Source organism: Passer domesticus, chromosome 5, assembly GCF_036417665.1.
Source record: "Passer domesticus isolate bPasDom1 chromosome 5, bPasDom1.hap1, whole genome shotgun sequence".
In the NCBI taxonomy this organism is placed as follows: domain Eukaryota; kingdom Metazoa; phylum Chordata; class Aves; order Passeriformes; family Passeridae; genus Passer; species Passer domesticus.
In genome coordinates, this window is record NC_087478.1 from 35,727,229 (window position 1) to 35,751,417 (window position 24,189).

General features: G+C 41.6%; 2 protein-coding genes across 2 annotated transcripts; both read left to right on the forward strand.

Annotated features, from left to right (window-relative positions):
• LOC135300265 (glioma pathogenesis-related protein 1-like) lies at nt 1–12,131 on the forward strand. Its single transcript, XM_064419555.1, has 6 exons — nt 1–5,800; nt 7,963–8,208; nt 8,633–8,745; nt 9,499–9,581; nt 11,321–11,347; nt 11,432–12,131. Exons 1-6 carry the CDS (start codon nt 5,600–5,602, stop codon nt 11,656–11,658), a joined length of 897 nt encoding a protein of 298 aa, XP_064275625.1. The 5' UTR covers nt 1–5,599; the 3' UTR covers nt 11,659–12,131.
• A 1,527-nt stretch (nt 12,132–13,658) lies between these two features.
• LOC135300266 (glioma pathogenesis-related protein 1-like) lies at nt 13,659–23,725 on the forward strand. Its single transcript, XM_064419556.1, has 6 exons — nt 13,659–13,996; nt 18,406–18,651; nt 19,673–19,782; nt 21,523–21,605; nt 22,716–22,742; nt 22,826–23,725. The coding sequence occupies exons 1-6, from the start codon at nt 13,817–13,819 to the stop codon at nt 22,975–22,977; spliced, it is 798 nt and encodes a 265-aa protein (XP_064275626.1). The 5' UTR covers nt 13,659–13,816; the 3' UTR covers nt 22,978–23,725.
• The last annotated feature ends 464 nt before the right edge of the window (nt 23,726–24,189 follow it).

The window sequence follows — 24,189 nt, forward strand, 5'->3', positions numbered from 1 at the left end:
ACGACACGGCACGGCACGGCCCCAAGCCCCGCCCGCGGCCCGCTGCTGCCGGCTCTCCTTCGGGGGCAAAGGTGTGAGCTGTACTCCTAGCGCTGAAGGGCATTTCCGCTGGCAAATTAAATTTTTTGCTGGAAAGGGTTAAACAAAAGGGAAGAAGATGCAGAAAAAGCAGATGTTTGATGTTTAGTCCGCCTCATGCCACAAGAGGGACATGTTAGCAATGGGCAGCTCAATGATGAGCATCCTGAACACACCTGGAGCACGCATTTATTCAGCAATGTCCTTTGCTTGGGTGGGTTTTAAGATGGGTTGGCAGAAAAGGGGAGGGGTGGTGATTTGGGAAGTGATGAAGTTTGCAAAAGACACCACTCACGGTTTTAAAGGCTCAGGAACAGGAAACCCAGGAAAAGTTATGACTGAAAGTATGGCTTGAAACAACCAGAGGCATTAAGGAGGAAAGAGTATCAGCAGCCAGTGGAGTAAATTGTAAATTTCAAAAAGAAACTAAGAGTGATGTGAAATGTATGAACAGTGGTAAACCTGTGCAATAAATCACAGCATATTTTATTAAGATATAAAACTGGATACTTTCATGGTAAACTTTTTGAAACAGTCATGACTGGAAGACAAATACAGAAGATCGTTCATGTTCAGGAATCAGCTGCAAAGAAGGAAGAGGTAGTAGAATGAGTTACTGGGCAGAAATTGGCATGTTTACCTCATGAAGCTGTCCTTGTACAATGCCCTGATGCATATTTAAAGCCATACCATAGGAGGAGTAAATATTTCTTTCCAGAGGCTCACTTAAAAATACTTAAAATATTTGTACTATTGAATCTACGATATCTGTGCATTTTTGCTTTGAATTAATTTTTATGTATCAAATCAAGATTCTTAATGACCTGTTCAACAATAAAACCCAAAAAGTTTTGTGTTTAATTAATATGCCAGTGATTCCTTGCCTGAAGACAAAACTACATTTCAGCTATGTTTTCAGTTGCTAGCAAGTGCTCTTATAAAGTTAATTTTCAACAGTGAAGGGAGGAAAAACTTCTCTAATTAAATTAGTTTGTATTTCTGTGCTGCAATAGGAAAAGTCAATTAAAATAAACCACAGGTACTTGCCTAAATAAGGGAAAGTATTTCTTTATGAAACTCCAGTGTTTGATATTTATCTGCTTATTGCTGACTGGTTTTATCTGATTAAGATTTTATTGTAACTCTGCATTGCACAACTATTTCACCTTTCATGCTTTGTAGACTTGGGATGCAGCTTTGGTACAAACTGCAAGGGAATAGACAAATGAATGCATTTTTGAACATAGCATATACTTAAGTAAGAAATATCTGTACCATCCTAATTTCATATCTGTTGGTGAGAATATTTCGATTGGAGGTCATGAAGGTTTAGATGTTGCTGATGCCATTAAATTGGTACGGTGAGGTCAGATTTTTAATTTGCATAGTGCAGAACTGCACTGAGGTTTGTGGTTGTTACATTCAAGTCAGAGTTGTCTGTGGTAAAACATCCTGGTTAGTGCCTACCATGTAAATCAGTACCGTCTGTAAATAACACAGGGGTGTCCATGTGGGTGCAACTGGCAGCTCACTGTCTTTTTTAACATAAAGCAATGACTGCACTGAATTACCCTGCACTGGCTCACCTCAGTACCTTGTACAATAAGTTGCTCTTCTTGTCCACAAATCAACCTGAAAGCCTCACTTCTCATTTCACTGCATGCTCACTACATTAACTTTATAAAATAATAATTTCTAGTTCTCTAGTTACCAAGCCACATAGTTCAGTATTCTGTAAGTCTGGAGATGCTGTTCAAAGTAATCACAGTAATTGCAGAATGTCTGTCGGTATTACTTAGTAAAAATGTCAATAGAAGGATAAAATCCAGCCAAAGTAACTTTTTTTTCCTTACAATTCTTACAAAAAAGAAAAGAAAAAAATAATCAAAACCACAATTTATTATATTCTGATTTCTCAGTGGTAATTCAGAGAAACTTAATGCTGCTGAGAAAGTAAAGGTTTATTTTTAACACTTAATATTTTAAGTGTAATTATTCATTCCCATCTTGAAAAAATAAGCTGTGCAGTAGAATCAGTTTTATCTATGAGCAAATACATGATATTTCACTCATCTAAAACATGATAATTTTAATGTCAAGTAGATCTTATCTAGTAAAAGCAGCTCTTAACTTTCTTATCTCAGTGTTCAAAGATGCTTCGACTACTCTCCATGTAAATTACAGATGAAAATACTGCGCTACCATTGTGTTACCAGACACAATGGTATCTGTGAGATTTTTTTAAGTAAGCTTTGAATTGTGAAATGAAAATATGAAAAGTTACCAGAATAATTTATGGAGCATTTTCCTTTCAGTTATTTTTTTTCTTTTCTCGCTTATTTCTCTTAAAGTGTTAATTCTTGTTTTCTGCCCCTGGTTCTGCATATAACAAAACCAAAAGCAAGACTGGAGGATTTAAGTTTTGATGTTCATTTGGCTGTAGATTTTTTAGAAGGCTAGAAGTAGACAGTATCATAGGAAATTATTTTTCATTTTTTCTGTGGCACAATAAATTATGAAAAGTTACCTAGCAAGGTAGTTTTTACATTTAAATAATTGCAATTCAACCTTGTCTGCATAGAATTCTGGAGGGTTTTGCACATTTCTCTTAGAGTGATATTCACATCTAAACTTTCTTTCCCTTGATTCTTTGCTCCTTTCCTGTTATACACAGTTAAGTCGTATCAAAATGTTTATGCATTTCAGGCAACATTTCAGGGAAAATTACAAAGTAAACTAATCACCGGAAAAAACAAGTAGTGTACATGGGTTAAACACTATGTCCATCAGAATTGATAATCGAAGACCATGCATGATCCAGGAGCAGTTGTGTTCTTGAACGCTCAGACGCAAAATTGAAAATGGGTAAAATTTATGAACCATAAATGGATGGGCTGTGTAGACCTGTTAAGAGAGCCACAACACTGGGGATCTCAAAATGGTAGAAATCTCAAAAATGTATGTGAGGCTGTTACATAAAGGCCTCTGAAATGCTTAGTTCTTAACCCAGTATTCAGGTAACACCACTTTAAATATTAAGATCCTTTAAAAAAATTGTTATGTTTGATAAACACAACAGCTTATTTCATTTATAACTGAAGAGATGAAACTTCGGGAATGTTCGAGTCAGTTTGTCTGCCTAAGGCCTGTTCCCTTCCTACTGGAGAGATACTCTGATACTGACTAAAGCTACTGTGTCTGCATGGCTTCCAGAAATGGAATGTACGATCATCCAGGTGTTCTAGCTAGAGAATTAAACATTTTTACCTGAATTCAATACAGTTTGTTTAGTCATGTGCAGACGGTATTGGAAGAATCTCCTAAGAAAAAGCAGATGTCTAAACTGTAATGCCTGTCTTCTCTTAAGTTTGTTAGGTAAATTCTTTGGTCTAAAAATATGCACTGCCAAAGCTTTCGCACTTAAGTTTACAGGAGTAATCATCCAGATCACTTCAAAATTACAGTAAAACTATCTGCAGTCCAGCCACATACTAATGGCCTCCTCTGTTAACTGTGAAACTGTTTACAGCCTCATTATAATTTTAGGATTGTTTAGCTTTTAATGAATACAGAATGGTTTCTTGCAGAATAATTTTTGTGGAAATTCAATACCACCACCATCCTGTCCCATAATCTGTTTTCTGCCCTGAGGTGCCATTGTGTAATAGCTGCAGCAATGCATGTCAAAATATTAGTTTATTCACAGCTCTGGAAGGCCAAGTGATCTTGCAGCTGCCTGTGGATAGAATAAGAAAACCCAGCAGATCCACCCCATTTGTCCAACTGAATGTAGTAAATCAAGGTCACACCTTCTCTCCCCAACACAAGGAACAATACTCTGTGGGGAAGTTCATGATTTGAGAACAAAATTAAATGTACTTTCACAGATTCCCAGGCATCGTGGATATCTGTAATAGGCTGTAATTTACCAGTTTTTAGTCCTCTGACTAAATAAAACATTAGGAAAAAATTAAAAATCTGAGGTTTTATTTTTCCAGCTATTTTGAACTAAAAGCAGGCCAGAAGTGCAAAAGTGGGATGTAAACATGGGGAATTTTTCAAAATCACAAGGCTATAAATCTTCTTGGAGGTACCCAGCTCATGGTGCCAGATTTCACTTGAGATCTATGGATAGGCAATGGCTTGTATTGTCCAGACTGTGCTATCCAAATGTGCTATAATGCTATAATGTGCTATCCAAATCCCAAAACTTAATTGTTGAGATCCACTGCTTAATGCTGGCAAAAGTCTAAAATTCTCTCATTGGGAAGATATCATAGATGCTCAAGGGCAGGCTGAACTTCTGCTTTATTATAGATAGAGTCACTAGATGGAGCCAGAAATGCAAGACAGGATTTTATAACCTGGACTATCCTGGACCCATCAAAATTTCCTACTGTTTTTTCCAAACACAGAATTTCAACTGCATGCATATATGAGTGCAAGATCACTGTACTGTTAAATGGTGCAGTTTTAGTGTGATGGGTTTGTGGTTTTTTTGTGCAAACTGCATATAGTTGTAGTATAATCATGGTTTTACATTAGGTCTGACCAGCAAAACTGAGCAGGGAATGAGACCCATTAACATATTTTGCAATCTATTTGCAACAAATTTTCTCTTTAAACCTACCTAAAACTGGGTTACAAGACCTTAGCTCTTAAAACATATGGTTCTTCTTATGCTCTTGCATGTTTGTACAATTTGGCTTAGGTTTAAAAACAAATTCAACCAGCTTGTAGAACAGTTGGGGAGACAACACAAATGCCAACACATACCATCCTACTGCCCTGAGAAGTGATCAGACTTGGAATGTTTTACCAGGAGTGCTAATCCTGTAGCTGCTCTCCAGGAGCACAGGAAGCTGCTCCAGTGATTTCAGGCTAGCAGGTAATAACAAATAACAAAGGAGGAGAGAATCAACACATACTCAAGCACGGGATTTCCAAATTTTGTTTTTTGTTACAGACCAAACCAGGCCAGAATGTCTGTTCTATAGCAGGGTGCTGTTCAGGAACTTTTTTTTTTCTTCCTACAGAAGCACAGATTTCCTAATTTTGCTTATTTCTTGAGTAATTCTGATACGGAAGAAAATGTTCTGCAACATAATTGTAACTAAGCTGGTATGACTAAGAAATACTATTGGAAAATCAGCTGAATAGCAGATTTCTGTTTTGTCAAAGCTGCATTTTTTATGATTGGTGCAGGTTTTAAGAAAGCTGTTCAGCAGCATCCCTTCAGATAAGACCAAAACTCACAGAATGGTTTGGCAGTCACCCAGGATGGAGCACACTCAAAGGAAAGGCAGACGTATACTTGGAGTGTTGCTCCTTGCTGATATGCATGGCAGGTTTCACGCTTTACCCTTTGACTGCCAGCTATGATCTCAGAGTTGTACCTGATTAAGCAATTGCTCTTCACTTCCTGTTTGACACTTTCAAGTGCTTCTACACCCAGAGGACAACCTCTGAAAAACTGCTTGCCGGTGTCATCTCCACCTAGAGATTTTCCCATTTAAAACTTATGAAAAAACACGGGAGAATTATGAAAATCACATTTTTCTTTGCTGCACTGTTCTTACTGGATTTCTTCAGTTGCTTTCATGCTTATCTGCAATATCCCTTGCCTGACATAGAAGATGCAAAGTTCATTGAGGATTGTGTGAGAGCTCACAACACATTTCGATCCAAAGTGAATCCACCAGCCAGCAATATGTTTCGCATGGTAAGGTGGTGTTTGTGACCTTTTTGAAACAATTATAGATTGGGCTGCTGATTAAGCCCATCTTATTCTTCATTTGTACTGTGCTGTTCTTACCATTTCAGTTAGTGACTTCTGTAACATATATGCTGGTTCTTTTTATGAAATAGAAAATACATTAATTTACACAGAATTGTTCAATTTTAGTAATTTCAAGGGAATTTCTTTTTTTAATACAAGATTTAGCTACTCTCAACTTCAGCCAGAGCAAAGGGCTGTATTGCAAAAAACAGTGTTCAGTTCTCGGTATGTCATCTACCTCTTTCTAAGAGAGATAGTAACCTATTTTATATCAGGTCAGGTTTCATACATGGAAGCTGTTTGACTTTTGAAAAGTTTCTGAGTAGGCAGTCTGCAACAGGAGTTGTTGAAAATCTATCATCTCTTGTTGTTTCTTCTAATCTAGAACATGTATTGGAAAAAAGGGATTTTCCAGGACATCCATTTAGATACCTAATCTTATTTGCTGTAGCAGGGTTTGAAGAGTAGGGATAGTGATATCTAGGCTGAAAAGCAGAGCTTGCTACAAATACAGTGGATATCACAACAGGTTAGGTCACATGTTGTTCAGTGGAATACATAAGGAAAAACGTGCACAGCTAGCTGAGGGAGGTAATCCCAGCCAGTGCATGTCACTTCTCTGAGCCCTCCAGCAGTGCTGCGTAGCTGGAAAGGAAGTTAAATGCATAACCACATGCAGAGTATGAATCATCGCTACAAATGGAAGCTCACAGTAAAGGATTGAGAGTACCAGTGACTTTAATTTCTTGCCATGTTAAAAATGATGTTTAATTAAAAAAAGATAGTGCACAAGAGCAAACTTACCTGCTCAGACCAAAGACCTAGCAATTCTGGAATAACAGCAGGACAAATATATTTAAACCTCTTGAATGAAAAGGTGTACTTGCAAGATATACCAATCATGGTACTTACAAGCTATTAATGGATTTTTGATTTTTTTTCAGCGTTGAGGTCATAAAAGTTTTTATAATTTCTATCATCTCATGGCAAAGGGCTGCACAGCCTAACCACAGGTTGTGTGAAGCTATTTCCTTGTGTTTGATTTGGGCCTGTTAATGCCTAGCTTCATTTAATAGTGTCTGGTCATTGTATTGGAAGAGGGAAATTAATGTTGGTTATTTACCTATTTCACACAAGATGTCCAGATGTCTCTGACTGAAGGTGCAGAGCACTCTCTTGCTATATGAAAGCTCTCTGAACTTGAAGATGATCATCCTGCTCCAGGCTCTCTCTGGCCTTTCTAGTTCTAGTGTACCTTTCCTGAGGTGGGTGCTGTGCTGCACTCAGCATTTAATAGGACTTCCTGCAGAAATGTGATTATATATATGGTTTTATTCTCCATTCCTTTGCAAAGAGTTTCTAATACTTTGTTTGCTTTTTAGTCTACTACTTTCAAGTGGTAATAGCCATCTCCAAATCTGTTATTAGGAACACAAACTCAATTTTTTCTCACATCCCTTAACTTGAATTTCCCTGTACTGAACTTTACCTGTCAGCTTAAAATCTGCAAGTCTGCCAGACTGGTTTGTTAAATAATCACTTGTTCCTCTTTGAATGGGAGTGTTTCCTTCTCAGCCCAGCAGAGATGAGCAAGTCTTTTATTTGCTTCATCCATCTGCTGAGGAGAGAAAAGAGAAAAGGGGCAGAAGGAGCTGAGGAAGGGAGCAGCTGTGACTCTTCCTTCTGTCCTGGCCAGCAGAACAGAATTCCTATTTGGTCTGGTAATAATTGCCAAGTGCAAATCCCTGGACAGCTAACATCACCTAGGCACAAATTCCCCCAAGCCCCTCTACAGCTGGAAGTTTCACACAGTTACCCCCTCCAGGTGTAGCAGCCGAAAGATTGCACTCCAGCTGTAAATATATAAATAAGTCAGATGCAACAGGACAGTGGATGGATCGTGCATGTCCTGCAATAGCTAAGGGAGAAAGAAGACAACAATTTGTTATGGGAGTAGAAATGTCAAGTGAGAGAAAGAAACTGAAGGCCGGGATAGGAAGCAGAAAAGGGGAAAAGACCTCTTAACAAGTTTCTGTTTAAAAATGTCTGAATTCAGCTAAGTCACTGCAGTGCAGGTTATAGTACATTTTCGTCCTTTTCTACAGTCCTGGGATGCTGCTTTAGCTAAGACTGCCAAAGCATGGGCAAAGAAGTGCAAGTTTAACCACAATACCTACCTTGAAATGCCAGGAAAAATGCACCCCACCTTTCGCTTTGTTGGAGAAAACATCTGGACTGGCACAGCCCACATCTTCTCTGTGGAGGAAGCTCTCAGGTCCTGGTTCAATGAAGTCAGCAGCTATGATTTCAGCACCAACACATGTACTGACATGTGTGGTCACTACACTCAGGTGAGTCTTACATGCCAGTCTAACATACAGTCTAATATACAGACATAATCTAATTTCACTGAAGATCAGAGTACAGGCTTGGAACAGATTGCTTTGGAACAGGAATTACAGCAGGGCTTTGCAGGCCCCAGTTTATTGTTCCGTGAGATTGGAAATTAATATTATGAGCCCCAGGGATGTCAAGATCTACTTCCAGTAATGGTGGAAAGGGATTATCCCCTGGCAATTTCACATTTAAAGGATAGCCAGATAATAAGTGCTAAAATGGCTATCAATCTGTCATTTGTCCCAGCTGCCCTTTGGGTTAAGTTGCTCCTGTGTCAGCTGATTTAAGTTTCCCTGAGCTACTTCCCTTCTCCTTCTTCTCTTAATGCTGTTGCTTTGGCAGTATTTGAACAGTGCATTACTTCTCTTTGTCCTGCAGGTCGTCTGGGCGGAGAGTTACAAAGTTGGCTGCGCTGTTCACTTCTGTAGTACAGTTGAAAATTTTCCAGGACTGTTCAAAGCAGCACATTTTGTTTGTGACTATGGGCCAGCGTAAGTTAATTGTGGCATTTGAGTTTTGGGGTTTTTGGTTGTTGTTGTTGTTGGTTGTTGTTGTTGTTGTTGTTATTGTTCTTTAAATATCCCAACTCATCTGGTATCAGATGCCAACAATGATGGGTGCAGTTGTAACAAATTTCAGAATAAGCTACATCCTCATATCACTTGTGCAAGGGAAACTTCCCCTGGCCATTGGGAACAGAACCTACTGGACATAGCTGGGACTGCAGAAAATCCCATTCTAAAAAAAGCAGGAGAGCAGATCATAGCTGACACCGCTCACCATAATGCAGATGGTGGAAAAAAAATCTGTTTTGACTTCAGTCTCTGGAGGAAAAGTAGGAAAGGTGTAATCTTCCCACTTCAGAAAGATTACATCTTTCTCTGGCCCTACAAGAATTTCAGACAAGACATTGCAATTTAAGAAATTAAAGGAATACAGTCCTATAGTTTATCTGGTACTTTGCAGTATTTCTACTTACTTTTTACAGGTTTATTTCTTAGAATCCAGGTGATTAATGATGGGCTAGAGGCAAATTCTTGTATGCTTACAGTAATACAGTATTGCCTGAGAAGTCTCATTAATTTCCAGTGGCAGGAGTCAACTGCTCCCTCTGCCAATGAGAGCTCTAATATGATCTAAAAGGACTTTCAAACAATTGCAATGACCAGTTTTTTTATTAGGATATTCCTTCTCCTTGACAGCTTTTCAATGACAGCTAACAAAGTACTGTTCCTGTTTTGCAGGGGGAATTACCCAAGAAAACCATATCAAGAAGGAGAACCATGCAGTAGATGCAGTAATGAGAAGTGTGTAGACAAGCTCTGTGGTAAGACCAAAGTGATCATGTAAGAAAATTGCACAGAAACAAACGTGGCATAAATAGCAATGGAAAGACAGCAACAAGTCAATTTGCACTAAGTGCATAGTGGGTCTGTAGCACACCACACAACAACAGTACCAAACTCTGTGAGGAATACTGTAAGAAGGAAATAATTGAAATACTTTCAGTTGAAGGCTCTCAGAGGAAGAAGCCAGAGTTTCTGATGCAGGGAAGTATCAGTTAGACTATTTTCTCCCTTTTATCTGGTCAGGAAGTGAAATCCAAAAGTTTAGCCCCAACAAATATTCACTGTCTAGTTCTACCCTCTCACCAGAAATAGGAAATGTTTCTTCTGCTTTTCTGCTTGTTAGCATGTCGTAACACATTTTCCAGGCAACTGTATTTCTGAACTAATAATAAGACTGTACCAAAAAGCACAGTTCTTTCTAACTTCCACAGTTTTCTGAAAAACAGCAGTGAGACCTTGTTTGTAAATCTTTTCCCTATTATGCTCAGTGTTATCAGAGTGCTGGTGGGAAATAATTAAATGAACAGTTGTAACAGAGCACGGACGGCTCAGGGGATGAGGGGATTTTAATCAAATTTCGAGGAGCAATTAATAAAGTACTGGTAACCCCCTTGGAGCAGGCCTGTGGCAGCCGTGGGATGTTTGGCTGGTGCTGGGAGCCAGTGTAGAGCTGAGCCAGCACAGCCCACTCCCAAACCCTGCAAAGATGCAACAATGAAAGGAGCATGGTTGGAGTAAAAACCTCTCTGGGGAGGAGGTGTTCCCTGCAAACATGCTGCCTGGGTCTGGGGGAGAAGTGGGTGATGGCGAGGGGCTCAGCCTGCTCCCTACTCCCTGCCTCCCCTCCAATGAGCCAGAGTGACCCTGTGCTGGGTCTGTCTCTTTGGTGTCAGGGTGTGGGCTCAGCAGGGAAACACACAGCCCATACCCCGTCACTCTGAGTCTGCTCCAAACAGCAGTGGACCTTTATGTCTATTCACCTAGTCCCAAACTGGGCAATGCTTTTAATAACAGAGATTAAAGGAGATGCAGCAATGTCTTAAATAAAATATTAATTTTATACAGAGGTTTAATGGGGATGGTCTTTACTAACCAGGCTCTAGACAGCTTCAGCTGTAGAAATTATTGAGCATTTGGTACTCTTATTTCCTTCTGTAATATCCTGGCTGACTCATCTGAAAGTCTCAGGCTGACACATCACAGGAAAACTAGAAATATCTCAACAACTAGGGGGAGGGACAGGAGGAACAGAGAATTTAAAAGCTAAGTGCTAGATCCTACCACCAGCTTTTACCATTTTCTCCTATAGGGCAAATGAGGAATTTCGATAGGATGCACACAGGCAATCCTGCAAATGCATCAAAATTTTAGCAAAAAGTTCTGTGATAAATTAGTAGTTATATTTGTCTATCTGTAACTACTTAAATTTTAGATATGTAACTTTTAAATAAATTCCATGTTTTGTTGTTATTTTTTATTCCCTCATCTCCATGACACAAATCCTTCCTGATACAGCTGGTTTTTTCTGTTTACTTTTCAATTCAATAAAAAATATGAACTCCACACCAGCTGGGAGCCTGCTCTTGCTGGTCTGCTTCCCCCTTGCAGGATGTTCTAGGCATTAACTGGCATTATGAATGCAAAGGCTTATCTCTTTACATCAAGAACCACCATTGAATGGTACTCACATTACTTTTCTCTTCTGATCTCTTTGCAGAAAATGCAAAACGTGAGAAGCTGATAAGTACGTATCAAATTGTTCTTAATTACTTTCCTGTAAGTATGGCTAAGTCTAGGTCTTAACACCTGTTTCTTCACTGACTTTTAGGTTATGCCAACTGGTATCCAGACTGGGATACACGGGCCCAGCCACCGCAGCCCCGTCCCCCCAGGCCTCCTGTGCCATCACACGTCCCACCTGCTGAGCATCCACGACCCTCTTGTGACCAATACTGTCTCACTGTTTTAATTTTAAGGCCACTGTTTCTTGTATTGAGTACTGGTGCTGTACTTCTAGTACAACAGCAATTTCCACACACTTTTTTTTATGAGTAATGGCCAATTAAGAGACTGATTGTGCTCCTACTGCTGTATTATTCTCACACAACTGGTACACCTTTAAAAAAAAAACATTTGGTCATCTTTCATTATCCCAGCAATGCTTATCCAGCATGGGAAAGGCTGCTTCTTCACTCAAGGCAAGATATAACGGGCTGTGCATAGAGGTAATATAATTTATTGGCAGTAGCTGCAACGTGCTCCTATGTCTGCATGAGGCTCTTAGCTCTAGGGATAGCTTGCTACAGGGACCACAGAGACTAGATATTACTGCATGTGCTAACAATGCTCCTGGAAGCCTGGGACATCACAAAGACATGTCTGAAATGGCACACTATGTCCAAAAGAAAAAATAATTCATCTTCATAAACCTTCAGTTGTCTGGACACAATTTCCCCTAGATAATGGAGATTTAACTGTATATATTACTTTTTATGAACAGGATTAAAGCTTGCCCTTTGCTTTATTTAGCCTATGTGTGTCAGTGTCCATTACTCTATTGTCAATTGTCTTCTCCTTTCAGAGCTAATCCTTGTTCTCCATAAGTAAAAGAATACCAGGAAAAGTTGACAGAGTAAGGATTAAGGTGGGGTGTCAATGGGGAAGGCTTAATTTTAGGATGTGAGATAGTAAAAATATCTAAAATGCAGAGTAGATGGCAGCCATTGTGAGTTTTCAAATAGCAGGAAACAGAGATGGAAAATTAAATGGGCCCAGGACAGATTCTGGTTTAGAAATGGAATATCTCAGCCTCATTTAAAAAGCCCAGAGCTCTGATGGATTCAGGTTGTTTCAAGAGACATTTAGCCCTAAACCTGACCCCCACTGTTCCAATATATGTTAGTGAGGGGAATCATTCAAGCCAGAAGATACTGATTGATATTAGCAATGCATAGCTGTGCTATCAATATTTAAAGCTGTTTTTTCCTCTTTTGTCTTTGCTCTAATGTTTTAAGAACACAATGACTCCAATTCTGAGCCACATTGCAGCATGTCATCCCACAAAACAAAAATGGGCCCCAACTGAGGCTCTTGTTAATAGATCCCTTGGGGTGGATTAGAATGAAATGGCACTGAATGAGCAGTAAATAAGTAGATAAATAAATAAATAAATGTGGATTAGAGTGAAATGACACTGAATGACCAGTATATAAATAAATAAATAAACAAATAAGGCAGCTTTATTTTATAACAGTTTGGTTGTAGTGGAAAGGAAGAAAATATATAAGGAAAAGAAAGAGGAAAACCAACAGCTTTAACACCATCTAGTTTCATCAAAAGAAGAAAATTTATCCAAAACTTTTCTGCAATACGTAGTGATTGCTATGAATAGGATTACAGGGGCCAAACAAATAGTAACAAAGAAGCCTAAAGGACAGGAGAGACATTTGCCCACCATAATTAAAGGAAGAAGAAAAAGAGAAAAGGCTGCTACAGCTCTAATGTGAACTTGTAGCTCAATTTCCTTATTCTCACAGCAGTCTTCTTGAAATATGACTCGTTTCCTGTGACTAACTTTGTATTCAATTACCATGGCTAAGGTAAGTCCAGCCCACACATCTTCCAAGCAAACTGCTGCTGCTAGAGCTAAAACCACTTTATACGGCAGAAACAGTCTGCTTTTAAAGCTGGAAGGCCAAATGTTGACAAGCATGACTCTAAGGAAAGAACTAATGACATTTGCAGTGCATGCCTTAAGCAAGTGCTAGGTGACGGAACTGCTGAAGAAAACTTCCTTGATGCCTGTGCACAAACCGCAGAAATGAACCGACTTTCAGCGCCGGCCCCGCGGGGGCAGGACCGACACTGATGCTTTCCCCGGCGGCGTTCCCTTGCGGTGCGCTGTACAGAGCGTGAGGAGCAGCACAAGCACAGGCAGCGGGGTGTCCAACAGGACACCCGAGTTCGGGGGTGCTCGCCCCGTCCGACCCGCCGCGGCCCGCGCCCCGCTGCCCCGGGCGTGCGCAGCGCCCGCCCCCGCAGCGGCCGCGCTGAGGGCCGGGCCCCGCCCCGCCGCCCTCAGGCTGCCCAGGGGCTCTGTGTAAGGGCAACGGAGCCCGCGGGTTTCAGCACCACCGGCTCGGACGTCTAGGGATGCCCCTAGATCCACCGTGGTGACTTTCTGCTTGAACCGTCTCTTCTTCTCCCATTCTCAATGACAAGCAAATTTTCTACTTGTTTGCTGGCTTTACTACTCTTTTGTTATTCCTCTGATTGTTATGACTCATCGACGTTGCCTGATCCTCGGGATCCAAAGTTTATTGAGGAATGTGTGGAAACCCACAACTCATTGCGGTCTAAAGTGGATCCACCAGCCAGCAACATGCTTTACATGGTAAGGGAATCTTCATGACTTATATACAAATTTGTAGCATTGCGATGCTGTTTATGATTCTCAAAGATTGCTTTTATGATCAAATGCAAAAAAATCAGAAAACAGCCCCACAAAAACCTAGGGTCATAAGACTCACTGCTTTTCAAAGCAGAGAAGAAGGCTCTAATTATGAGGTGGCTTTATGCAATCGGATATGTGCAGTGTAGCTCTGGAATTCCCCACTCGAAGCCGCAGAAGCCAGCCCTCAGCCCCGCGGGGCTGTGCTGTGTGAGGAGCCTCCGCTCCTGGTTGCGAGGCACCGCACGCAGCTCGGCAGCCGGAGGTGTGGGGTTTGTGCTCATCTGAGCACAGCTTTCCTGCTCGAGTATCGGCGAGGGCCGATCCTGTTGCCAGACTGCGCTGCAGGGCTTTCTCTGAGCGGTCTCTGCAGGCTCTCACCCACTGAGCCAGCCGGGCGGCAGCTCCGAGGGGCTGGGCCTGCAGGGAAGGCCAGAAAGCACCAAGCTCATGTTCCGTTTCTGGTTGTCAAACACCAAAAGATAAGTGCCCCATTTTAGGAGGGGTAACTGCACAGCAATAAAACTTGAATTGCAAACACGACAGGAAACTTAGTTCGTTTCTCTTCTAGATGCGTCTTTTAGATCAGCTCTCCTCAGCTGTGCATCCTGGCCTTCAGAACATATTGCTTGGACTCTGTATTTTCTGATTGCTTTACCGGCCCTAAACAAACAAAATATTATTAGGATGTGTTAAAAGTGCAGTGTTCATATTTTTAAATTCTGCTTAATTTCTTCTTTTGAAAAAGTAAGGAACTTAAATTGGAAAAAAAGAAAAAGGCAGCATAAGAAAGAGACAAATAAATTGCATCTAAACCAGAAATTGAATCATGGCAAGTTTCTTACAAAATACTGCAAAACCCCTAGTCTTTAATATGACCTCTTCCAGGAACTATTTAATGTGGAGATAGCAGTGCAATACATGATAAAATCTATTACAAAACTAAAAGCATGAGAATTGAAAACAGTATTTTGAGTGGCCCTTGGCACTTCAAAAAGGCAGAAAAGAAGATGGTGCTTTTAGTTCACAAGGAACTTACTTTTTGCCGGAAGTAACTGCCCACCTAGATATGTAAAAATTAAGATCGAATTCAGGGCATTCTCATATTTTGGAAAAGTAGTCTTTAAAAGAAAATGCAAAATGGAAACTCCTTTAATTGCAAGTAGCAAAGCTCAACCATTGGTATTGGTAATCCATGTATTATAAAATGAGAACATTTATCTAAAATTTTTTACCTGACAAATATGAACCTTTTCTCATCCACCCAAAACACTACTTCATTCTGTTCTAAGGCTTCTCAAAAACAGCAGAGTCCCATCAGTTTCATCAGTGCTTCATAACAGTCTCTTTTGAATTAGTGCTCCTTCCATCATTTTTCACATATTTATGCATTAAATTTTTCATCCTTAAGTCAGCAAACAACTTGTTATAAAATGAAAACTGAGAAGCAGTTCATGAGAGAGGAAAAAAAGTAAGTATTGTTTCCTTAAACAGCAGTGATATCTATATGCAAATCTCCCTGTCCTGTGCATTTTCTTCGACTGCCATTTAGTCTAATCTTTCTGTTTAAGTGCAGTATTATAAGCAAATATGGAGTGTAACTGCAGTTAAACTAAAAATCATTGTGAACATTTCTGTACACTGCTTTTCATCTGTTAGCCAGATTAAGCATTCACACAAAATGGAAAGTATATTTAAACTTACTATGGAACTTTAAACTTAGCATTATTCATACCTTTATCAAAGTTTAAACCTATTACTACTATAGGATGAAGGACGCGTAAAAAGCGGAGTGTGAAAAAAAAAGAGACCATGAAATGCTAAGGTGCATCCCCCACTGTTGTACTTCTTTCAGGATGATCATCTCAGACCCTTGACAAGATGTAAAATGAAGCTTCTGTCTTAACTGGCAGAGTTACCTTCCCGGACTGGAAGATACGTTCTGTACAATGCCAGATTTTATCCATTGTCCTTAAAAGTATCTAAGGAAATACCAACTGCTTACTTGAAATAAGACTCCCTGCCCCAAATTTAATACTTGATGTACTGAGTTCCTATCTAAATTATTTATGTCCTAGTTTTGTGGGTGTATTTGGTTTGCACAAACAGGTTTTGAAAGCAGAGGGGGTGGCAGGGGTGGCTTCTCTGAGAAGCTGCCAGAAGCTTCCTGCATGTCCCACAGAGCCATTTCCCCACTGCTGGCCAAGGCCAAGTCCTTCAGCCACAGTGGCAGTGCCTCTAGGATAATTCATTCATGAAGGGGAAAGGTTGTGTGAGAGCAATTGCAGCCAGAGAAGAGTAAGAACATGTGAAAGGAGCAACTCTGCAGACATGGAGGTCAGGGCAGAAAAGGTGGGAGGAGGTGCTCCAGGCACTGGGGCAGAGATTCCCCTGCAGCCCCCGGTGTCGAACAGGGTGAGGCAGGATGTGACCCTGCAGTCCATGGAGGTCCATGGAGGAACAGAGATCCAGCAGCAGCCTGTGCAGGACCCCACACTGGGGCAGGTGGAGGCCTGAAGGGGGCTGTGACCCTGTGGGAAAGCTGTGCTGGAGCTGTGGCCCCATGGAGAGAGGAGCCCGCACTGAGCAGGTTTGCTGGCAGGACTGGTGACCCCATGGGGGACCCACTCTGGAGCAGTGTGCTCCTGCAGGACTGCACCCTGAGGGAGGGACCGTGCTGGAGCAGTTTGTGAAGAGCTACACCCCATGAGAAGGAAGAAGGAAGAGAAGTTTGTGAAGGACTGTCTCCTGTTGGACAGACCCCACACTGCAGCAGGAGAAGAGTGTGAGGAGTCCTCCTCCTGAGGAGGAGGGAGCAGGAGAGACAGTGTTTGATGAACAGAGCATAACCCCCAGGTCATGTCCCCTTGTGCTGTTGAGGGGGAGGAGGAAGTGGAAAATCAGGACTAAAGTTATGTCCTGGAAGAAAGGAGAGGTGCGGGGAAGGGGTTTAAAATTGTAATAAATACAATTAATTTCCCCAAGCTGAATCTGTTTTGCCCATGACAGTAACTGAAGGATGATCTCTCCCTGTCTTATCTCAATCCAGGAGCCTTTGGTTGCATTTTCTCTCCCCTCCTCAGCTGAGGAGGGCAGTGATAAAGTGGCTTTGGTGGGCACCTGAGCAGTGTCCACCCCACCAAATTGGGAAAATACACCTTCCACAAACATTAGGCAAAGGAAGAAATGGAAGATATAAGTTAAAAATATTTTTAAATCTGTGTAGATGAATTTTGGCATGATCTTGTGATTTTTAATTACTAATTGGTAGCATTAACAATACACATTGTTTCAGACTTAGCTATGGTACAAAAAAAGTTACCTAGGTAGAACATAGACATAAAACCCAACAACCTACCTTTGTTAGAATTTACCAAAAAATCTACAAAAAGGTAGATTGTAAAATACACCTTTTCCTTCATCATTTCTGATCCATTCAAAACAATTTCCTTGGCATTTCCATCATTTGCAGAATGAGGTAAACTATTTTAATTAATTCAGACGAGGACAAATAAAAGGTTTATTTAAAAAAAAAAAACAAACTTCAGTACAAGATAGTTCAGTGCTGGACAACTTCATTTACATAACACAAAGTATAACTAGGACTACAAGCATACATTTGTGGTACTGTATCTGCCAGGAGGTACAATGTTGTAATCGCTCAATCAAGGTGTGTGCACAAGAAAACCCAGCAGGAGCAGACACCACCTCCAGTGCAAACAAAAGACATTTACATAACTCAGTTGCTTAAATAGCCACTTTCTCTAAAATGGAATAGCAAGTGAATGAGTCATTCTACAAACACAAATTCAGCGCTCAGGTTTCAAGCCACCAAACACAATGATGCTTACCAAAGGGTTGAGTTTAAACTGTCCCCAAAATCCCAGTATGCTTGTGAACAGACCTGCAAGCCATGGCCTTAAGCAAATATGAGGCTACACAAGACTTTTGCATTATTGGTATGGTAAGCATAACCCTAATTTTCCAGATTCCATGTAAATTCATTTCATTTACATTAATGTTCTGTCATAGCCAGCATAGCCTTGAAATGCTCATTGTGCCACAAACACTGTATTTGGCTGATGTACAGCTCTTGGTGTCCAACAAGCCAGTCAGCCAAGTTCATACACCACCCCAAAAAACTTTCCTCAAACTTAACCAGCAATTTAAGTTCAAATCAGAAACAAACCTACAAGTTGGTCTACCATGTAGCTCCGTGAGTCTCCACAGAAGTAAAAAATGAATAAACCAAAAGCATCTACACAATTGAGACACAGCTTTTCCTGAGAGCTGCTCTGAATTACTGCACTGCCAATATAACAAAGTGATTTTTAATTGTCTTTATTTTGCAGAGTTGGGATCCAGATTTGGCAAAGACTGCAAAAGCTTGGGCAAAGAAATGCTTATTTAAACACAATATACACCTCAAAGAGAAAGGAAAAGTTCACCCCAGATTTGTTACTGCTGGAGAAAACATCTGGACTGGCTCAGTTTCTGTCTTTACTGTGAAAGCAGCCCTCTCCTCTTGGTTCAATGAGGTCGAGTTCTACGATTACGACACCAATAGGTGCAGTAGAGTATGTGGCCACTACACTCAGGTAGGCATTGCATTTCTACATCTAAACCATGAACCAGCTTTGCCATTTTGATACAAAACCTCTACATTTCTGTTGAAGATTCAGTGAATCTTTCCAGGTTCTGTAGTCTTACTATATGTCTGTGTGCACAAGATGTTCTTATGTTCGAAATCATGGGATGAAAAGAGTCGCTATGTTATTACTTTAAATGTGACAGTTTGTGGGGTTTTTGGGAAGAAAACAGTGCAGCTATCAAGCAGTCAGATTAGCCAAGCAGTTGCTGAAAAACAGGCAACAGCAGTGGCTGTGGGCTGCAGTGCATGAGTGGAATGAGGTCCCAGCTCTGTCAGGCAGACTTCAAATGCCAAGGGCTGAAGTACCATCATGAAAAGAGATGTCTGCAGTTCCGCAAACATCATGCGCACACTTTGTCCAGATGCTATTCCCAAAGGAAACAGGCAAAGGGAGGAGAGAGAGGATCAGTAAGTGAAGTAATGGCCTTACCCCTACATTATCTTAGTCATGGCCATGATGTTAAAAGGCAGGAGTGCAGCCTAAACACAATCCTCCTCCTAAAGCACCAGTGCCTTCTGGCAATTTGCTTTATATCCCCACAGGATTTAGTGACAGGGTAGTCAGCCCTCATATGAGCTGTAGCAGGTCATGCAGCCTTTTCTGCACTGGTGTGAACTCAGCTCCCACATCAGGAAAGACAGAATGCTAATGGATTAGGTTGAAACAAAAAACATGAACTTCACCTTTCTCCTTTACCAGAAAGGAAAACAACCTGTTACAGCCAGTTGTGTCTTCTTTCTGCACAGTTTTAACAAATATATGGTGAATTGGGTAAAATAATCAGTCTTTTTTCAGAACAAACTATGATTTTGAGATCCATTATTGCTGCTTTTCCCTGTGAAGCCTGCCAGAAGAGTCCTCCTCATCCCATTAGTATGTGATAAAACAAGGGAGAGCATGTCTTCTCCTAACTCTTCAGGTGCTGAATCAAAGCCTTTGTCACCAGTGTATCCATCTGTCCTTGCAGGTAGTTTGGGCTACAAGCTACAAGGTTGGTTGTGCTGTCCACTTCTGTCCCACGGTGCAGTACATCTCCATACGCAACGCTGCACACTTCGTCTGCAACTATGGGCCGCCGTAAGGTTTTTTGTTGTGATATTTCACAGGGTTTGGGTCCTACCCCTTCCCTTCCACAACATGCAAATTTATTAGATCAGTCTATTTAGTCCTGTTTTCTGTGGGAGGAAACAGTCTCCAAAACAGAGAAGAGGTATATCTTTGTCCAACCATTTTTTTTTAAATTTGTTAGATGAGGCCTATATATTCAAGACAAAAAGCAGTGGACTGGAAGAAAGGATTAAACATAAGATGTTGACATGAAAATATTGAAGTGATCATCTGAAAGTTAATCCCTTGCACCTAAATGCCAAGATGACCCCAGACAGTTGCCAAGGTGCAAACCCAAAGTCTGAAGATATTCCCACACATGCCTGAGGAATTAAGCCCTTAAGTCAATGGCTTGGATAAACATTGAAGTGTGCAGTGCTGGCAGCCTGCAATCTTAGCAGCTGAGGGCTGCTTAGGAGGCTGGGGCTGCTCAAGACAAAATTTGATCCAGAGGTCCTTCATGTGCATAGTCAGTAGGATATCTGGCTAGGATGGATGTACTATTCTCATCTCCAGCTAGTTAATACCACCTCAATATCAATGCAGCTTTAAAAGCCTTACATGCATACCATATTGGACCAAGGCCAGGCAACCCCTGAACTCAAGCAAGTTTGGCATTTCTTTTGCCCATGCCTCATCCTTGGAAGAATATGTACCCCTGACTAGATACCTTGAAATGACACAGCTGCTGCTCTCCCCAGAAGCCCCACCCCAAATGTGCAGAGGGCCAAAATCCCGCTGGATTTCTTGCCCTGTGTTGGCATGGGGAAGAGGAGTGGTCCCTTCACCAGCACTCAGCAAAGCAGGCAGGGGCCTCTCTGGAGAAGCAAGGCACTCTAGAGAGGGTTTTAAAGCTGGGCCCTTCCCTGTTGGGTGAGGACATCACAAATGGTCAGTTGCATGCTAACAAGTGGAGTAATGTCACATCCAGCTGTGGATTTTGAGAAGCAGTTGCTTCATTGCTTTGTTTCAGCTCTGTCAAGAGCCCAGGCAAGATGCATACACAGTTTTCTCAAGTGAATACTCTTCAGCTTAAACCAAGCAATGAAAGCCTTGCTTTGCTCAAAGTAATGAGGTTTTACCGCAAAGTTTCATCTCACTGCTGAGATTTCATGCTTACAAAATCCCTCTCTGTGTTCATGGGCAGTTTGAGGCATGCTGTAAGTCTTGCTTTGGCCATGCTTTGAGCAAAGCACTGAAGCTGTGTTTTGGTGCAGTATCAGCCTGGGCAGAGGTCCCACTCACACCACTGGCAGAGGAGGGAGCAGGAGAGAATCCTACATCACTCCTAAAATATTAAACAACAAATGGATGAAATCACCACTTATGATTTTCCAACACCAAAGCATTCCTCTTCAAGGCTGAATACACACATACATACACAGTAACTGAACCTGCTCTTGCTTCCCTAGCCAGAGCCAGCTCTGAGGTTCCAGAGTCTCCACGTACACAAATTACCCAACTCTGAGACTGCTTTAATTCCCAGGTTTGCAATAGTGCTGTCTCCAAGTTCCTAAACAGGGTGTCCCATTACACCTAATCTCTTGTTTCACTGCATGTCTTGGGCACAGGGCACTCAGACAGTACTCTTGAAAAAAACCATCATTCTATCAACAGAAGTGAAGCAGAGCTCAGGTTAAAACCTAATTGGCAGTAGGTATTGCCATCTTCCCAAGGGCTGTTGGAGAGCTGTGGTATTTTCCTTCGCAGTGGGAATTACCCAGTGCAGCCATACAAGACGGGAACAGCGTGCAGCGAGTGCGGTGGTGAGCAGTGTACCATGCAGCTGTGTCGTAAGTAGAAGACAACCAGACATCCTCCTCAAGCACGTGTAGAAAGGGAAAGAGCACACAAAAGATAGCGGCAGGAGGCAGGCACAGCACTCTCCTGTTCCTAAAAATAGGCTGAAAAACTGCAATCAGAAGCCAAGTGGGTAGTGATGCACAAAGAGAGGGGATGAGGGCAGAAGGAGCCTGTTTTCCGCCCTGGGGGGGTGATGGGATGGGGTCTGCTCTTCAGGTGCTGGAGGGTGTGTTACAGGACATATGGTGGCTGCAGTTTAGGTTACCTGCCAGAAGTTACTACTTGCAGGAACAGAAAGCAGAGAATGGGATACCTGTCCTGGGGACTCCGGGTTATCCACATCTGATGTGTGAGCTGTGGCTTGAGCTGGTGCAGGTCCAAGCTAGCTTTGCCCCTGCCATGCCACTGTGGGTGGGGGGAGCAGCCATGGCACTGCCAAAGCTGCTCACTCCAATGACCATCAGCCAGGCCATCTGCTTTCCCCTAAGCACTAGGAGAGAACAAGGCTGACATGCCAGAGCATTCATGGAGATGCAGTGCTCAACCCAAGTCTAACAGCCTTCCTTATATGCCTGTACTTGGCTTTGTAATGGCTGCATGGAGCCAGGAGGAAAGGAGACCTGAAATTTCCATAAAGACAAGGCACTGTCCTGTGGCCATTGGCCTGCAGGGAGCTGAGGGTATGGTCACACCACCACTCAACCATTAGTGAACTAAAAGGAGTGGAAAGATGCCATTAAAACACCAGTACCTAAGGAATTTAAGGGAGTCCTGGATTCACAGAGCTGTTTAATGTTAGTTGCAGGCTCTCAAAATGCAGGGCACAGGGTAATCTTGGCAAGCACACCCAGAGGGGAGTCCTCTCTACACCAGCCATTGGTGGTAGGAGTCAAATATGTGTGAGAAAGCTCTCCTCACCAGTCCTGAGAGTCACTGCAAGGCTCTCCCAGAGTCAGCAGGTCTTTGCTTTTTCCTGAGAAAAAACACATCAGCTGTATTTATAAGCCCCTTGTGATGTTCACATTTCATTCCCTTTTGATTAGAGTCAAATTGTTTGTAAATTATAAGTGTGCTTTTGTTTACTTCTTTTCTCTCTCCAGAAAATGCAGAGCGTGACAAAGTCGTTGGTAAGTACCACTGGAATTACTGCTTCCTTTTGTTGCCCTTGTCACAGTTATACTTGAAAACAAGTGAATTGTTTTGTTTACAGAGAATTCCAAGTGGCATCCAGAGTGGGACAGGCCTGCGTGTGATGAGTTCTGCATCTCCATTATTGTTTTAAGATCACTACTCCTTATACTGACATTTGTGGCCACCTGGCTCTTACCAAAATATTGGTCTCTAGTACCTGCCAGTGGGTAACACACATATAGAAGACCACAAGAGCACTTGGCTCAACTAATCTCTTCCATTCACATAAGTTACAGGTAGGACAAACATTGGTAGAGACATTGTTTGCATTCACAGGTGATTTAAAAGTACAGAAATAACATCTTCATTGCAGGTCATAGTTACAAGCACTGATAAGCAGCTTTCTCATTGCTCAGGACCAGTTAAAAGTTTAAATGGATTTAGATGTTAACATTTCTTTAAAAGTTAAAAAGTTAAAATATTTTTAAAGTGGAGCAGTGTGCATGTGATCTGGTGGGTACAGGGGCACATTGTCCAGGCAGCACACTGAGGTGCAGGCAGCTGCCTAACACACTTCAGGAAGGGCTGGAGTGTCCAGCTCAGGAGCCAGGCCACAGCCAAGGCACAGGCAGAGCATGCACCTGTCTCATTCCTATTGCACTCTTACCTTGGGCACTCCTACAGCAAGATTCAGAGTGGACTGTGTAATTTAAATTTTTTTAAGGAATTTTTGGATCCCTGTGAGCTCTGGTATTTTCATCCTGTGGCAGGCAGCACACTGCCCAGTCTCACAGAGCACTTGTCATTGGTACTTTGTTTTGTTTAGAATTTGTTTTCAAACTCATGGCATCTGTGCCTAAACAGTTTCACCTGTGTTTACATGGTTATGTATCACTGCAATCTTTCCTGTTGTGGTTATATATTTTTTTGAGTATAGAGGTTTTACTGTTGTTTCAAACAATAAATTATTATTTCCTGCTTCCTGTGTATGGCAATCATGAATTTGCAACATGACATAAAGCTTAACTGCTGGTGCACAAAATAACCCCAGATTCAGCTCCAACTTGCGCAACACTAGAAACAGTACTGGGAAAGATAGAATTAAAAAATCTTTTTTATTTTTTAAAATAATTTTTATTATTTAAAAAAATAAAATCACACGGTGCCCATAGTTACAAGTTTGGTTCAACAGTTGCCAAAGAACAAATCTCCTGGAACCTGCACATCTGGAGCAGGCAGAAGGCAGCGGGGACAGCTGCTGTGTTCAGCTCAGTATGTCCTCTACCAACCACAGTCACCCAGCTCAAGCAGTCTGGAAGCAGCAGAGCTGCCCAAACTCACAGCTGGACCACAGCAATCCCTGTCTATACTTTTAGAAGCTTCTGTACCCTGTCCCTCTGCACACACTGCTGTGGGAGAAACTGGCAAGTTCCCCTGACCCCT